Genomic DNA, 17,564 nt, shown 5'->3' on the forward strand with positions numbered 1-17,564 from the left:
TAAAAGAGAAAACTCTCTTCTCTGTTTTTAAAATGATACACATTTTATGAGCACATTCATGACCATCTCAAACATAAAAAATTTTCAAATGTCATACCGAAAGTACTGATGAAAGGCACACTCACACAATAAAAAAAATGCTGATTGCTTTGCTGTTGCATCAGGCAGAGGCTCCACAACATTTTGTTCCTCTTTCCAAATCCCATGAGGTCTTGAGCATGGTATGAAGAATACATTGAAATACTTAAAATGTTTAAATACAAATTAGTTTAATCTTAAAGAAATCTGAAAATAAGTAACGAGTGGGTTTTTATTATTATAGAAACGAAGATCAACACTGTTCCTCAGTCCATAAAATCATGATCAAGTTTAAAGTCACACAATCTTGATCTTTGCCAACCCCCCCCCCCCCATATATATATATATATATATATATATATATATAATGTTTCTATTTCCATTTATTTTTCACCAAGATCAAAGTTTGAGCCAGCACAACCCAAAGATTCTGAAAGGGGTTAAGGTTCAGACTCGGGGGTGGTCAATCAAATGTGAGAAAGATACCTCATGCTCCTGAACCACTCTTTCACAATCTGAGTCCAATGAATCCTGGAATTGTCCCATGTCAGAATATGCCCATGTCGTCAGGAAGAAAAACCCCATTAATAGAATAACTTGACCCCACAGTTTCTTCAGGTAGTCTGTACAGTCTTGTACAGCAGGCGATTTGATTTATAACCAATATTGAGTAGGAATTTGCTCTAAAGACAATTACAAAATAAAAATCTACACTGACCAAGGGAATGTTCACAATACACCTCTTGATTTCAAAGTTTGACAGACTGCAAGGTCAAATATGAAATAACAGTAATTAAGCAGTGAGTCAGTAACAAACTGCGTGACATCCAACTCCACTGGGCTCCACTTGTAATCTGGTTATATGGTATTCATTAATCCTAATGAGACAACAACACCAGCATTTTCCTTTTCACACAAATGGTGTGTTTGTTATGGGGTGGTATAGACACTTCGTAGGACCTTAACGTGTCACACACCACCACCTACTGGTCAACTGATGTAAGTGGGAAAAATATCTCCAAACCGAAGAAGTTGCCAATAATCAGGAGATGCATCGGGTCTCTACTCTCTACAGCTTCTTGCCAGTATAATATAATTGCAGTTAAACAAATATTGGAAACATCAATCAATCAAGGTCTAATTTAGCCATTAACTTTTGAAAATATTGATATGATACTGTGTTGCTGCAGTACGAAACATTTATTTGTTATTAAACCCTAGCTTAGATTTTATATCCAAAAGTAGTTTAGACTTGAAGTCGCTCCTGTGTTTTCCTTTGGCTGGTATTTTCTTCTGTTGTTTATATGCAAATGAAATAAGATCAAATTGACCCAGAACTGAATATTGAAATTATTACTTGTCGCAGGATAACTTCCACAAAATGTCATTCAGTATTACTGATAAAATAAAACACCACTAATGATTAAAGTATACTAGTTTAATTAGCAGTAAGTTTACAAAATCGCAAGACAATAAAAGTAACAAAAACAAACTCCAAATATAAACAGATTTTCCCCTAATGAATGATGATTGACAGTTGCTCTGATGATTAAAAAGAAAATTTTCCAAGCTGTTTACTAGAAGAATGGTTTGATCTGGTTTACAGAATTTGCAAAGAAGTACCAAAATAAAATTTCAGAACTACATATTTTGATTTTTTTTTTTTTTTGTCTGTGTTTCCTTTATAACAACTTTGATAAACCCAGATTTGAATTTTTACCTACAGGAAAACGTGAGACAATAATCAGATGGTCTCAAAGAAACCACTGTTCCAGTAAACAGCAAGACCAACTAACAAACACATATTCATATAAACCCCATAAGCAAGATGGTAATTAACAAAGCAAACAACTTGTCACTTTTTCCCTACTGAAAACGAGCATTAAAACCCCCCCTCAAAACTTTGATCACTGTTGAGAGAAGAAATAACATTGTGCTTCAATCATACCATAAGGACATTTTAAAAAAAAAGCAACATAAATAATAGAATACCTACTTTAGCTTGTCATCTGTGGTTTAAACACAGAGGGCTATACTTGTTGTTTTAAACAGATCTAAAATTAATGTAAATCAGCTGCATAGCAGTTTCGGAGAAAATGTGTTTGCATTTATGTTAGTTGCCATAAGTGCAATGCATTTTTGTTTAATTTTAGTCTAAACAGGACAGATGCATATGAGAAGCGCCAGTAGAGTTAACGACAAATTTATAGCAACTACAAAAACTGTCAAACATTCTAAGCACACTTTTGGTGTTATGGCTTAAAATTATAGTTGAGTATTTAATCAGACTCTAAAAGGCAACAGCAACAATTCAACCCGGTTGCTACAGTTATCTCTCCTCAGGCTGGGTGTGCAATCTGTGCAGTGTTTTCAGTATATTTACCGGTGAATATGTAATGATAGATTAACTTTGACTTAGTTTGTCAATATTAAATTAAATGTAAAAATAAAACTTCAAATGCAAAGAACAGATAAAAATGAGAACTTTAACAAAAAAAATCTCCCTCTTTTCCATAACTTAGCAAAGACTGTAATAAAAGTCAGACATACACAAATGAGAAAACTGTAATTTCAAAAAAGTAATTACCTCTTCACTATGTGCACTTAAAACATTCTGGATATAAGGAAGATTTTTTTTTCCCATCCACGATTCACAAAACGAGCAGTACATTCATATTGAATACTGAAATTTCTTGGTCTGACAGCATGGTGCCATATTGCCTGGCTAAAAACTGTTTGGTCAGGAAAGTCTAGGGGACACATGTTATATGTACATTGAGAAGTATATACAGGAGCAACTGTGCACAGTAAGCTGTATGGTCATCATTCATAGTATATAAAGCATTTCACTCTCCCTAAAAAAAAGGCACAACCACCAGCAGCACAAGATGGTTCACCCTTAATTTTCCATCTGAGATTTGCCCAAGTTTAGTAACAGCTGCAGAAACAACAGTATGAACTTCAGGCGCTTTGGAGAATTTGGAAAAGTTACAGTTGGTATAAATATCCTGATCCGTGGACAGTAGAGTAAAAACATTCATCTCTGCTTAATAAAAACTTCTAAACAGAGAGTAACATAGATTAAGAGCAAGTCAGTAAACATTGGTTTTACTGAGCTGGTTATAGTCATTTTTTTGAGCTCCAACAGGATTAGATAACCGGTTGGAGTGCAGCAAAGCGACATTCACTTTAGTCACAGCAGAATGAGGTCACTTCCTCCTCGGCAGCAGACTGGTCCCAGTGCAGGGCTCTCCCAGGTGGTACAGCAATGAGCAGATTGGAGTGGGGGAAAAAAATAACATTCATCAACATAGCTAGAAGGAAAAATGACCATGACTGCAGAGCAATTCTACGAACCACCAATGCGCAAATAAATTAAGATATATTTCTCTGTTAAGATGAATACCTACTACAGTGATAAAAAAAAGTTAACATATTTTTTATAATTATCTCTCTAAAAACAAAAGCAACAGAAAATCATAAATATGGAGCATTGGAAATATTAGTTTTTCTATTTTACAAGTTGAAGAAAGCTAGAAAGCTCTCCTCTCCCAAGTCAATTTTCCTTCTAGAGAAAGGTCCCTTAAAAAAAAAAAAAAAACACACACCCAAATTGATCACACTACACACAGCTGCACTCCAATCGCTCCGCAAATCACATTGCTAATGTTTACATCAACTCCATCCTAAAACAACAGCTGTTTGGGATTTTAAAGTGAATACTAAGTGTAACGGTCTTAATGCATTAGTTTCAACATGTACACTGAACACAAGAAAAAAAAAAAGTATAATTACAATTATAAGAGACCCGTCTCTTGTTTGTGCATGCACTTACGTAAAACTACAGACTGCAAACTGTTTTGTCTTTATTAGAAAAAACAAAAACTGTAAAGTGTAGCATCAGGACAAAATGCATTTTGGAATGTCAGGAGGTAAATGCTAAACAGACAATTAGTGAAAAGAAAGAAGACAATAAAAACCTTAATGAGCCATAAAACTGGCACTTTATCAGGATGTACACAAAGATCAAACTTTGGTGTTGAAGTCACAGACCACCAGCAGACAAAACAACATGAGGTCTGTAAAGCTTCAACATGCACAATTGCTGAATTTTAATACAATGATCTGTGCGAGATGCTCAGCTGTAGACACATTTCTCCTCCTAAGCAATCACTAAAGTCAACATTTCTACAAAACTGGCTCATTTCTAACTGGTTTATGAATACTACTCTAGTTCAGACACTGACGCTGAAAAAACCCACCTTCCAACCATTAAACTGAAAGTAATGATGCACTAAGTTAATGCTCTACTCTAGATGTATATTTTGATAATATATAACTGAAAAATGAAAAAAATTATGTGAACAGAATTTATTTGTTTAATTTATTTTAATCTAATTTCAAAAACTAATACATTAAGATTTCTGGTAATGAATAGCAACAAAGTAGCTGGTAATTTGATGCACAGCTGTATGATCATAAAGATTAAAAAAAATATTATATTTTACTACAAACTTACTGGCTGTGACACATTTAAAACCAATTAAAGGATTTTTTTTTTTTTTGCTCATTTGTTTTTCCTCACAAATGCTGCCTTGTTTTTAACCTAGGAAATGAAGACACAATATATGGACATAAAAAAAAATCACCCTTCCTAATGAGTCTGCAGCACTCTTTATAAAAGAAGTGATTAAAGAGCAACATCATCAATGATTTTTTAACATAGGCTGTAACCTGGATTTGTCACATGAACCAGAACATTTTAACAGACTGCAGTGTTGGTGTATCTGCATCCTGGCTCACATGTTGATAGAGATAATATGTTAAAATAAATAAAATATTTAATATTTACAAATATATCTCTCAGTTTAACCATCTTCACTGTTTTGACAAATCTTTAGCATGAACCCAGTCAAATACAATACATAATTTATGTAGATTTATTAACGAATATATCTATGTAGCACCTAAAAAGCTTATTTATCGCATTATAAATAAAATCAAAATCTCCTTTTGTGGCATTTCAGAGATCTAGATTAAATTTATTGCTATCAACAGGTTCAAGCCCACTGCTTCAAACTGCAAAATAATAACCAAATTACATTAAACCTCTTATGTTCATTTCTACACTTCTTGAACTTCATTTTTCTTCGCTTTTTCTCCCTCTATAGACCTTTTGTTTTTGCAAACTATCTGCACCATTTCAAACAGTAGCTACTAGAACAGCCAAACATGCCACACAATGTCTAAAACCATGTGCTATACCAAATGGTCCGTCTTTCATGCAATATAATGGCAAGAATAAGAAGTAGAAAAAAAAAACATTTTTTTTCACAGAAACCTCTAACGCCTTAGGAGACATTTTACAAGACACAGAAAAACAAAACTGGAGCATGCTATAGATAACATCACATTCTACCTATTTACATTTAAAACCAAGTTCTCTGATTATCAGGCCTGACAAGTTCACAGTCATTTCAGAGAGAAAGCGAAAGAAAAAGATTTGAGTTCCACTTCTCTTTTCAGACTCTTCAGGAGTTAGTCACTACTTACACAAGTTTCAGTAAAAGTGAATTAGCCAGTTTTTTGAGAGATATGAAAAGATGTTAACTTGGTCACCGTCAACCCATTCCTAAATCCTGGTTTATGTATCTGCATATAAAAGAAATGATCCAGTTTGTCTTCGAAGTCACCGTTATCTACATTGGTCGTTATTATTTTTGTCTGAAGAGACCAGCTGAGCAAAGGCCGTGAGCTGTTTGAATACATCCTCTGCGGTGCAGGAGCAGACCTGCACGCAGTAATCAGGCATTAACACTTGGACCTTTTCTTCGTGTTTAACAATTTTCCAGATTTCTTCGGCAAAAAATAAAACAAGCTCATGAGCTTCTGTGGCATTTAGAATGAACGCGTGAGGGTGCCGCCTGATTCATGCAGGCTGACTAGCAGGTCATTGATCTTCTCCATGCTTTGAGAGACCTCCATGCTGCCCTGTGCGGTTGTCCCAGACTGGGACAGAGACTGGCTGAGCAGGGACTGGATGTGAGCCTCGCTCTCCTGCTGGTTCTGACCCGACTGGCTGATTGCTATGATCTGATCTGAAACTGTGTTTCCAGGGCTGTTCATCAGCTGGCCACATCCTGCAAGAAGGGACAGAAAAATTCAAAACAAAATAACCATATATTATAATTAAATGACAAATAAATATTGTTATTATATCCATCTGCCAAACAGACATGATAAATACCTTAGAAAATGTATTATTTCTCTCATAAAAACATAATCATCCCTATTCACAAAGATTACATTCTATGGTTCATTTAACAGCATCATTTAAAGTGATGCTACTTTGTACAACTATTGATTAAAAATACTTGTTGTTCTATTAACTCATCGGTTTTGACAGGAGTTCACCTTGTTTATAACATCCTTACCATTCTGCATCCCGAAGATGAAAAGGCCCGGCTGCTGAGGCTGGCTGGGTTGACTGATGCTCCCGCTCACAGCGTGCTGGAACAAGCTTCCTGGCTGCTGGACAGGAGAGGAGGTGGTGGTCGGAAGGTTTCCCACGCCGTTCTGGGAGGCAAACATGGCTGACTGAGTGAGCTCGGGAACAGCCATCCCCCCCTGCATGGGAGGCATGTTGGATGGAGGGATGAAGAGACTCACTGGCTGCTCAGAGTGGTTGTTGGGGGTGCTGCCTAACTGCATTGGCTGCTGCTCCTGAAACATGACTTGCTGTGGTGAATTGGTGGGATTCCCTAAGGCCATGGGCTCAGGCTGATTCTGCTGATTGACACCCACCATATTGTCTTGGGAAAACAGCTGAGATGGGCTTTGGGACTCCTGGGAAACTAGACTGCTGGTGGTGAGAGGAGGCATTTGGCCTGGACTGGTAAAAATGAGGTTAGGGGCCTGTGGTTGTGTGGACAGGTTGTTGTTACAGAACATTAAGCCTGCCTGCTGTTGTTGCTGCTGGCCTGGAGAGAGAGTGTTTGGAGAGGAATGGGGGGAGATGCTCTGAAACATGGCTGGCTGCTGGGGCGGCTGTGTGAGCGGCGGAGGCTGTGGCGACTGCTGCTGCTCCATGGGGCTTCTCTGCTGCATGGGGGATATCTGGGCCTGGGTCTGAAATACTGACTGCGGTTCAGGAGAGGAGGATTGTAGAGCATTAAGGAAGGCCAGCTGCTGCTGTTGCTGCTGCTGCTGTTGTTGTTGTTGCTGCTGCTGAGAACCACCAGTTGTAAGCTGGGTGGACAGGGGTGTTTGGGGAAGGAAAAGCCCAGTGGGGGATTGCTGTTGCTCCTGAGACTGCAGCACTGTCATGGTGCTCTGGAACAGCGCGGCCTGGACTTGCTCCTGGGAAGCCTTCTGATACATTGATGACTGTGGATCTTGCGTCTCAGCCAGAGGACTGGGATTGTGGAACATGGTTGGTGAGGGATGGGTGGCGGTCTGCTGGAGGAAGCCGGTCTGCATGGAACAAAGGTCGTTCGCCTGCTGAAAAAGGGCAGCTTGCTGCTGCTGATTCTGCTGCTGTTGCTGTTGATCCGATGGGTAAAGTGATGTCTGGTTGGTCACCACTCCTGATGGGGAACCTTGAAGGTCTGCGTTCTCGGCCTGGGCAGCATCCTGAAACATGCCACACTGCATCTGGATCTGAGACTGGAACAGTTGTTGCTGCAAGTTCTCCAAAACCTGCTGCTGTTGCTGCTGCTGTTGGATTTGCTGCTGTTGTTGCTGCTGAATCTGTTGAGTTTGGATCTGTTGCTGGTGCTGGATGTGCTGTTGCTGTTGTTGAATTTGTTGCTGCTGTTGCTGCTGAATCTGCTGATTTTGGATCTGTTGCTGGTGTTGGATTTGTTGCTGCTGCTGTTTGGCTATCGAGTTGTCAGCCTGAATTGGTAAGTTACAGTATCCCTTAGCTTTAAGTTGTCTCACAGCTTCCTCCAGCTGAGCCACTTCATCTGGAGGGTAGAGCTGCAGCTGTGGCTGTGGCGGTGGGGGTGCCGGTTCAACACACAGCCTGCCAACTCCTCCAGAAGCGCTGCCGGACCTCTCTCGCATCAGACCATCTCTGGACTCTAAAAGGAACTGCTGGGAGCCTTGTGGGAGAAGAGACTCTGCAGGCAAAGGGAATGAGCTGCTGGGAGCAATATTCTGATTTTGGATGGTGCTTAACGGATCGACATTGGTAAAAGCAGCAGCCTGGGTTTCATCTGGATCGCCTGCAGGCTGAGGTAAGCTATTGCTGAAAACTAAGCTTTTATTTAGATGTGCTGTTGCTACATCTTGGGTCGGCTGGGGTGAGCGAAGATCACCGTTCTGGTGAAACACAAAGCGACAAAAGCACAAGTTAGGGGTTTTAAGTTATGTGTTATTATAAATGCGGAATCTAATTTCTAAAACATCGTTCACAAAAATAAGCTGTTCGGTGCAGTAAAGTACAAAGCAAACTAAACCAAGCCACCAAAAACGTGAATCAAACAGAGCATATATTAACTTCAATATACAAAAGCAGTTTATGGCTCAGTAATTCACCTTAAATACTCCAGAGGCCTGAAGGTTGTTTGTCACTTCCATTGGGGTGACATCTTCTCTCTTCACTAAAGGCAACATTGAAGGCATCAAGGCACTATCTACAGCTGTAGGAGTAACAGGATGGATGCCAAATGTTAATTTAGATGCTTTTTGTAATCAAGATAAAGAAAAAGAGACAATTAAAACCCTCTTCAATAAGTATTGAACTTAAAAATCTTTTTAAAAATATCTCCTTGACAGGCATAAAGCAACGATGATAAGGTTATAATTTTAATAAAAAGGACTACTAACCTTTGAGTTGCTCTTCATAAGAACAGGTCTTCACTGGAGAGGGATTCTCTTTCTTTACAGGAATTTCATTTTGTACTGCAAGATTGTCTAAAATAAAACAAGATAATAGACAGTGACAGTAGCTAATTAGAACATGATTCACAGAGATTTGCTGTTTATATTAAAAACTTATTATTCAGATATTTCATTGTGCTACAAGAAGGAACCTTGAAATTAGTAAAACACTAGATAAATGTCAGTGCTACATAGGGATTTGCCTTTCAGAAAGGAGAGGAGCATTACACCTATTGAAAATCATTACTAACACTAAACTGTAGGTGGCAGTGTTGCCTAATATTAGGAAACACCTTAATAAGACTCAACACTTTATTAATCCCAGAAAGGGATAATATGTTGCTAGTTACTCAGTTTAGTGAAATAAAAAAAAATAAAAATATAAATAAATGAACAGAACAGAAAAACCAGTACCAGTAATAATTAGAATGCATAATTGAAGAATTTGATGAAAGACGAGGCACTCCAATCAAATTCAAATAGAAATAAACACCATCTCTGTAGTCCATTGCAAATTAAAATTATACAGAAATATTACTTCTGTATTAGCGTAATACTAATACAGTAATACTGCAGGAGCTGGCAGTGTTATAAAAAAGTTGCAAAGTTAAATGGCCACAGGTCTGAACATAAACTCAAGACACATTATTTAATACTAGTTGTAAAACCCATGTAGGTTTTACTTTGGGGGAGGGGGAAGGCTTAATAATATACAGTCTCTTGTTTCTTTAGCTGAACAAACCTGGATCTGGAGTGTAGGTGAATGGCTGAACATCATGGGACCTGCCAGCGTTTGTCACCACGTAGATCCCCACACAAACAGGAGAGGAGATGGCCAGGTTCTGATATGGGGGAACCTTCACAATCAGGTGATTCTGGGAAGTTAAAGATATACAATTAAAAAATAAATTAAAATGAGCCAACTGAGTCTCAAAGTACAGTAAGTCACAGAAAGTACAGTAAGCTTAATCTATACAAGAAATGAATCTGAAAGTAGCTTCAAGCCAAAACAGTCAGTTAATGAGAAACGAAAAAGAAACAAAATTATTCTTTCTCTATTCTGCGGCTGCATTCTTGAATGTATCTTGAACTTTGTTTGCTTGCTCTGTATTCTGCTACAAAGGCACTTCAAATGCACAGCTTTGTAGTTTCAAAATGTGCATAAATGTTAAAGGGAGAAATGTTACAGATTTGTCAGTTCCTGCATTACTGATCCTTTCGTTTTCAGGGGCAAAGGTTTAATCCTGGTTAAGACACACTCAGCAGAGTGTCTGAGACTGAGAGTAATTAGGTCAGAGCACAATGAAACTACTGACACCTTTGAACCAAAAGCCATTTAAGATGATTATATCTGAAAGGCCCAAACATGTTGGAGTTGAAGCTTGTCTATCCAATCTTTTCACTTGTAATTACCTTTAATCATTCAGAAAAACGACAGAACAAAAAGGACTTTTCACCTGGTGGAACAGCTCCATGTCGATTTCTGCCTCTGACTTCCACGACTTCTCATCTGGAACAGAGAGAATTTGTTTTCACTGAGTGTTACATATCAAAACTGAATTAAACTTGACAAAAAAAGTCTATGAAGTTGTTTTTTTCTCACCTGAAACATTTTCTTGAAAGATGACTTTAGTGTCTTTGAGAAAGTTTTTGCCAATGATAAAAACTTCCTCTCCGCCCCTTACTGAACCAGTATGCAGTGACTTCTTCAGTATCTCTGGCAGCCCTGCAGGCTGGGCTGTAAACAGGGAAAATACAGACAACACTGATGAGATTCATTGATTTTTCGTTTTTCTAATAATGCCCTCTCACCTCTAACACAGCAAAAAGAAGACTGTGGGGGAGGGTTTGCCAAAAATTTCATTTATCTAAGCCGATTTTCGCCTCTTCAGAAGGGAGATCTGTGTCATTTCTGATTAATTATTGCCAGATTTTTATTTGGGAAAGAAGCAGAAATGTGTAAAGAAGCAGAAATGTGTAACACCAGGTTTTATGCTAGTTAAAAACTATTAAGGAATGACTTCAACGACCAGGGGATTTGGACCTTAGACTCTTGGGGTTTCAGTCAAATGCAAAGGCGCTCAAAGACAGTTTACGATTCTTTTTTTATTATTTAGAGATAGATGTCTGAAAGTAGCGGTATATGAAATGTTTTTGTAAAATTTTATTAGTCTGTCTCTCAGGTTTTTCTGGGTATAAAGAACAAATTAACAGTATGATTTTCAACAAGATTCTATCTATCTATCCATCTATCTATCCATCCATCCATCCATCCATCCATACACTTGATACTATTTATCATCAAATTAATTCAACAAAGTGTGTTATGCAAGTTATGCTCCCCTTGAGCATAACTTTCATCCCCCCTCTACAAAGCTAATCTACAACACAACCAGACCCACCAAACTATTTGATCTGCCATCACATTAAAAAGGAAAAAGAGAAACACAAACTTTTGAATAAGCTCAATATTCTAATAGATTTTATGCTTTTAATAATCTTCTGAATACTTAGATCTTATAACTTGCAAATATGTTCTTATTTACTCAGAAGAAAATACAAACCAGAAAAAAAGGTATCCATAGTTAGGAACAAGTAAAGTTGCTTGTTTCCTTCTTTATTTTCTCTTTTTTGCTTCACGTGATTATTTATTGCTGGCAGAACCACCTTCCAACACATCTAACTCCTGTGAACCATGAACATGTGCACACACACATGTACATGAACATGCAATCATAAACCAGAGGAAATTACTTTTTTGTGTTTCGTGGAAAGACATTTCCCTAGTTTGCATGCAAGCTCTTCCATAAACAACAGACTTCCAGACTTCTATTGTTTAGTCCTTTACCTCTTTTTCTTCCCTGCTACCCTCAAAGCAGTTGTCTCAAATTCACACATGAGCTGATCCGTCTTTCCTGTTTGTGAAAACGGACCACACCCTCACTTTGCAGGCATCTATTAAACAACTCAATCTAATGGGATAGACATGCACTGTCTCTGAATGCTAACACCAAAAGAGAACCGTCTACTGACCTCTGGTTATATTAAAATTGACAAACAAGGCCTAAACAGGCTCAATGGTAATTATTAACCAAGTAGGTTTTAGGTCAACCTATCCTTTTTCTCCAATTCAACTAGTTTGATTCTTTCATGGCTCAATTGATTTGTTTGTAATGTACCCATCTGATAGTATGCCTGTAATTTACACATTTTTCTAATGATCTATTACCCCATTTTCAACTTGTAAATAAAAAGTATTTTAACAAAGGCAAACAGGAAGACCAACTTACTGCAGAGAATTGGAGATGAGGGTGTCTGCAGAGTGAGCACTGATCCGTCTGAGCGTGGGATGTTGACCCGAAACACCAAGCGAGCGCGTGTGCTCTTCTTCTTTGACCCCGCCACACCAATACGGGCCTCGACGTCAGCATTACGGAGCTTTAAAATCCCAACACAGTCGACCCTAAGCACAAACATTGTATAAATTTAGGTTTGGTTGGACTTGCTTCAACTTCCAATCTCAATAACAGGATTAAAGTATTTAATAAACTAACAGCTCTTTGAAAGAATGAATTCATCAGCATGTCGCTACAATGCATGGGAATGAATGAGGTATTCATGCACCTTATAGCTCACAAACCAGTTATAGAATAGATTTATTGACTCACAAAGGTACAGCTGAACACATAAAAACAATTGCTTCAAATAGGAAACTTTCCGGTGTAATAAAATAGTGAAAAAAAACCAACCAGATTTTAGAACAATATTTGTCACAAAACAAATGCATTGCTAATTAATAGCTAATTTGCTACATACGCCAGTGTCATGTTGGTGCTTGGGTCAACGGTCACTTCAATCACAGTTGTGCCATCAATATCAACCTCTTTGCATGCAGTGGTGTTGCGACCAGTAACTCTGCAAGCTTGGTAAAATCCATGCGGCTTTACGCGGCCGGTATCATTCCCAACAAACACCTGAAGAACCACAGGCTCACTCACACCCTCCAGCTGTGAATGGCAAAAAAGATATTTGATTAGATTGTGTATTCTGGGTAAAAAAAACAACAATAATAACACAGATATATTTTCTCCAGTCCATTTAGGTATTGATACTGATATTTAACACACAATCTCTATCCCTTATCAAATAGTTAGAGTTGTTGATGCCTTGGTTTTGTGTCTCATATAAAATCTTCATAAAATACAATAAACTTTACAGTTTTAACATAATAAAACAAAGAACAGATCAAAGGTGAATGGAGACTTTTGCAAGGCAAAGTAAGAGACCCTAAAGTTACCTACTCTTGTAAAGAAGCTTCATACAGTATATATGTCAGCCTATAAAAAGCCTGATTCTTTTGTATATCTTCTGCTTGTTATTGTCTATTTTTAAACTGGATTGACCTTTTACAGAACAATAAAGAACCAACCAGATTAATCCAGCTTTCACATCTATTGAGGAAATGGCGTGAATACTAAGGTGACAAATTAAAGTGATTAAGAGTAAGAACATTAATTAGTCCTACCTCTTTTCGGGCTTTCAGGATTTTAAACAGTTTTACTTTCCCTCCAACTTAAAAAAGGTTTTATTTCGATTGTCTTGGTAAGTACTTCACATAAAAGTGTAAAGTACTTACTTCACACCTAGTGAAGTAAGTACTTCACACATACTTCACTAGGTGTGAAGTATTATGTTAATGGGGCCTAATTCTGACCCAGCAGTTTTACTGTGACTTATTAATCGGAGAATGCTGAGAATATAAAGAAACACTGTCACGGTAATCTTAAATGCAAATGTGTGTAATGACGCCTATTTATGACACTGAACAAATCTAATGTAGCTGATACATGATCAAGCACAAACTACATTACAAATATTATTACAGACACACTGATATTATCGTACAGGTACCTTTACAGTGGGAAAACCTTGCTGAGTGCGGTCCTTCACAGAACCTCTGCTTCCTTCGGTCAGGTAGCGGGCCCGATGCTGAGTCTCTGGCTGGACGAGGATTTTAAGCTCCTTTCCCTCACACTTCGATGGGAACTGCATTGTAAGGGTCCCTCCTTTCTGATTAGTAGTCTGAGAATCATCAGAGCTGCAACAGAATAACAGTTTGACAGGAACAGTTACTCTTTTGCTCTAAAATTTTATTTCTTCTCTACTGTTGTACATGTAACCTACCAGGCATCTCCAACACTGTTAAAAACATACAAAAGTCAAGATATGAAACGACTCATCTTAATATCAAATATTTATGTACATATAAAGACATACAGATATCAGTCAGTGGTTGTAGTCTCCCTCCCACAACAGTGGAAATGCTCTGAAGTTGCCATGGTGCTCTGAGCAATGTAGATTTAAGAGGCCCTCCATCAGCCAAGCATATTCTAACCTCAGCTCTTGAAATGTTCAGAGTTATCTGTTTATTTAATCTGCTCTGCTTATCCTAGGTCTTTGAGAGAGGCTCTGTGATTCACCATTGTTTGTACTTCAGTGTCCTGCCCCTCCCTTCTTTCTGATCTAACCGCTCTCCTTCAGTCAAACTGTTGTGGGAAATGAGGTGCCAGAGAAGTTTGTTACAGATTTCCATCTGTTGGTGAGTGTCAGTGTGTCATTTCCTGATTATACCTGTCGTCACAGTTCATTAGATTAAAAAAAACCCTCATAAAGTCAGTTAAATAAAAGAAACACTTGACTTTATTTGCAGAATAACATATGCTGAATGACATATGAGTCATGGACCTTACCAAGCTCCGCCCACAACCGACCTAGAAAATTCCATGTGACAGCAAGTCTCACAAACAAAGCCTTGCGGTGCCTTGTTTCTATGTAAACATGACTCGATTAGTGCATCATTTCTACCGGATTTTCAAAATATATCAGCTACTACAATGGACAAAGTAACTAACAAGTTCATGTCATCTTTTTCGGATGAGCCACGCGATGCCTCCAACATTGTGCACGTCACAGCAAAATGCTTTCGCTCGATGAGGAAAACGGCAGATCCACACACCCTCTACATCAGGGGTACCCAAACTTTTTGAGACCAAGATCTACTTTTTCTCTCACCAGCGGCTGAGCTCTACCTCATGACACGAAGACATAAAAATTGTAAATTAAACTCTATTGACATATTTTATATGCGAATATACATCAGTTATAGCAGAAATATTAAAGTGATAGAAAACCTAATGCAGTTTCTTCCTCAGTGAGACTCTGTCTGGGAGGAGGTTACTGGTTTCTCAGTCACAAGCTGGTTGCAAACCTGAGGCCAGCAGGTGTCAGTCAGTTATGGTAGATCTGAAATTTGGTTTGATGACGTCAATATGAGAAGCTACAGACTGATAGGAGGAACCAAAGAGCTCTGTAAAGGTAAAAGCAAATCTTCTGAAGTTGGGATATAATTAATTTAATTTCACATAATTACCGCGGTAGAAGCCATTTGTTTGTTAAAATTTTATTAAATATATTTGTTCTATTTGATGTTTGTTGTGAATGAAGTAAACTCACAAACTAACGAGGTAATTAGTCCAACATTTAGAAACTACAGCGGCTGTAATGCGCCACAGCAAAGGTAAACAAAGGTAAAATAATTAGAACAGGTGATCAACTCAAAACCACTCCTACCTTTTTACTCTCTCTCTCTCTCTGTAGTTTAAGCACACCTGTTACCGTGGCAACCGCCTGCGCCCCAAAAGACGAGCAAAGATTACGGTAAAAACATAACATTCAGTCCGTTACGATATCAAGTTTCCAGGATTGATATTTATTTCTCTATTATTAATCAGGGCTTCCCTGAACACAGCGATGGTTGATTGACTAGCTGCACTTGGTGCTAGCGTGGCTAACACGAGTAACAGTTTAGTCCAAAGCCTTTTCTGCTAAAATAAAATCTTTAGTGTATGTCAGATACAGACACATTGCATATTGATCTGTTTAGCTAATGTAAGACTGTGTAGCAGGCAGGCTTCAAGGTGTAGAAGTTGTATCAGTTCTGCCATTATGCTGTACTTGGCTAACGGGAAGCTAAGTGTGTTTGTGAGACGGCCAAGAACGTTGTAGCCGCGCTCCTACGTAGAATGGGCATCAGCCAATGAAAAGCGGCCCCTGTGGTAAGGTCCATTATTTAAGCATGTACTGTGTCATGCAAAAGTAGTCATAATTCTTAAACTTTTTCATATTTTGTCATGTTACAATAGTTCAATGCATTTTGCCAAGATCTTCAGTGACAGACCAATACACAATGAAGAATATCAAGGAAGTGGGGGAATTCATTTTTTATATAAAATGTAAATCTGAAGAATGTAATATAAACTTCTATCTAACCCCCTTGAGAACCACCTAATTTCACCATTTGTAGAGGCATGTAAAGAGTGAAACTATGACCCATTCTTCCAAATCACTTCGATTGAAAGGAGCATCTTTGACATAAATTTTTAAGTTGTGGCATGAATTGTAACTTGTTTATTTCTGGGTTTATTCTCACAGTTTAGGTCACCACGACCTAAACTGTGCCATTGTAGCTTCAACCCAAAACTGAAGTCTCCCTCAGCTTGTTTTCTGTAAGTATTGCACTGTATTGATCTCCATTAATCATCCCATCAACCAGAATCCTATTCAATGTCTGTGCTTCATTATGGGGGATGGTGTGTTCCAGTGACGTGCGGTGAGGTTCATAGCTGGCGAGGCACTGACGTCATCAGAATCAGATTAGCAAATAGATGCATAGATTGACAGCAGTTTACAGGTTATGTTTCACTTCTGCATCCTTACACATACAAACTGTAGCTCACAAAATCTATCGCTGCACTTGACTTGCTTCCCGAATCGTTTAGCCTAGCTCGCTGTCACTTACTCGGCAGTTGAGGAGTGAACAAGACGAACGTCTGGGATCTTGAGCGCCCCCTGCCATGAGGCAAGAGAACTGCCTGCCTCACCTCGAACCTGTTCTCTGCCGTTTATAATCGCTCATTACACGAAACACGTTACACAAACACAGTTGGTGACAAAAAGCACTGTACATTATATACATAAGCTAAATTATTGGAAATAAGTTCACATATTAAATTTGTTTAAACCATTTTATTGACGCCGTACAGCAACATGCTCTCTCCGCTTAGCAGCCAGCGCAGAGCCAGGGGTTGCGCAATCCAAGGTGAGGCAGAGCTCGCTGCTACCTCACCGGCATCGCTTCCAAGCATTTGAATGGGAAAATAAGAAAATTCAGCGATTTTGAACAAATAAAAATCGAAATTGGTGAAGCTACATGAAAATTAAATATTTTTTAGTACAAACCACCGGATGAATATAACAATTTAAATTACTTTATGATTATATATTTTCTTTCTTTCCATGATGGCTGGTGAGGCACTGCCTCACCTGCCTCCCCTGACCGCACGTCACTGGTGTGTTCAGGGTGTAGTTTTTCGAAAAACCTTTAATTCTGCCTGTAGCAAAAAGTTACCCTCATTTGACCAGAGCGCCTTCTTTTACATGTATACTGTGTACTTGTAGTAGACTTTGTAGGGCTTTCTTTCAACTCTGTCATAAAAGATTTTTGGAGTTCACGAATAATAAATGGACTGCCCACAAAATCC

General features: G+C 38.3%; 1 protein-coding gene across 4 annotated transcripts in view; it reads right to left on the minus strand.

Annotated features, from left to right (window-relative positions):
- Positions 1-1,501: 1,501 nt before the first annotated feature.
- The window catches only part of nfat5 (nuclear factor of activated T cells 5), a 37,886-nt gene continuing 21,823 nt past the window's right edge, over positions 1,502-17,564 (minus strand). For all 4 annotated transcript variants that reach the window (XM_014473064.2, XM_023331918.1, XM_023331917.1 and 1 more), the window contains 10 exons: positions 13,876-14,062; positions 12,781-12,971; positions 12,255-12,427; positions 10,568-10,702; positions 10,422-10,474; positions 9,707-9,839; positions 8,911-8,997; positions 8,620-8,723; positions 6,513-8,403; positions 1,502-6,218 (listed from right to left, as the gene is read on the minus strand). In XM_014473064.2, the coding sequence (XP_014328550.1) occupies positions 5,977-6,218; positions 6,513-8,403; positions 8,620-8,723; positions 8,911-8,997; positions 9,707-9,839; positions 10,422-10,474; positions 10,568-10,702; positions 12,255-12,427; positions 12,781-12,971; positions 13,876-14,062 (3,196 nt within the window). In that variant the 3' untranslated portion in view covers positions 1,502-5,976. The remainder of the gene's footprint in view (positions 6,219-6,512; positions 8,404-8,619; positions 8,724-8,910; positions 8,998-9,706; positions 9,840-10,421; positions 10,475-10,567; positions 10,703-12,254; positions 12,428-12,780; positions 12,972-13,875; positions 14,063-17,564) is intronic.

This window comes from Xiphophorus maculatus, chromosome 4 (assembly GCF_002775205.1).
Source record: "Xiphophorus maculatus strain JP 163 A chromosome 4, X_maculatus-5.0-male, whole genome shotgun sequence".
Lineage (NCBI taxonomy): Eukaryota > Metazoa > Chordata > Actinopteri > Cyprinodontiformes > Poeciliidae > Xiphophorus > Xiphophorus maculatus.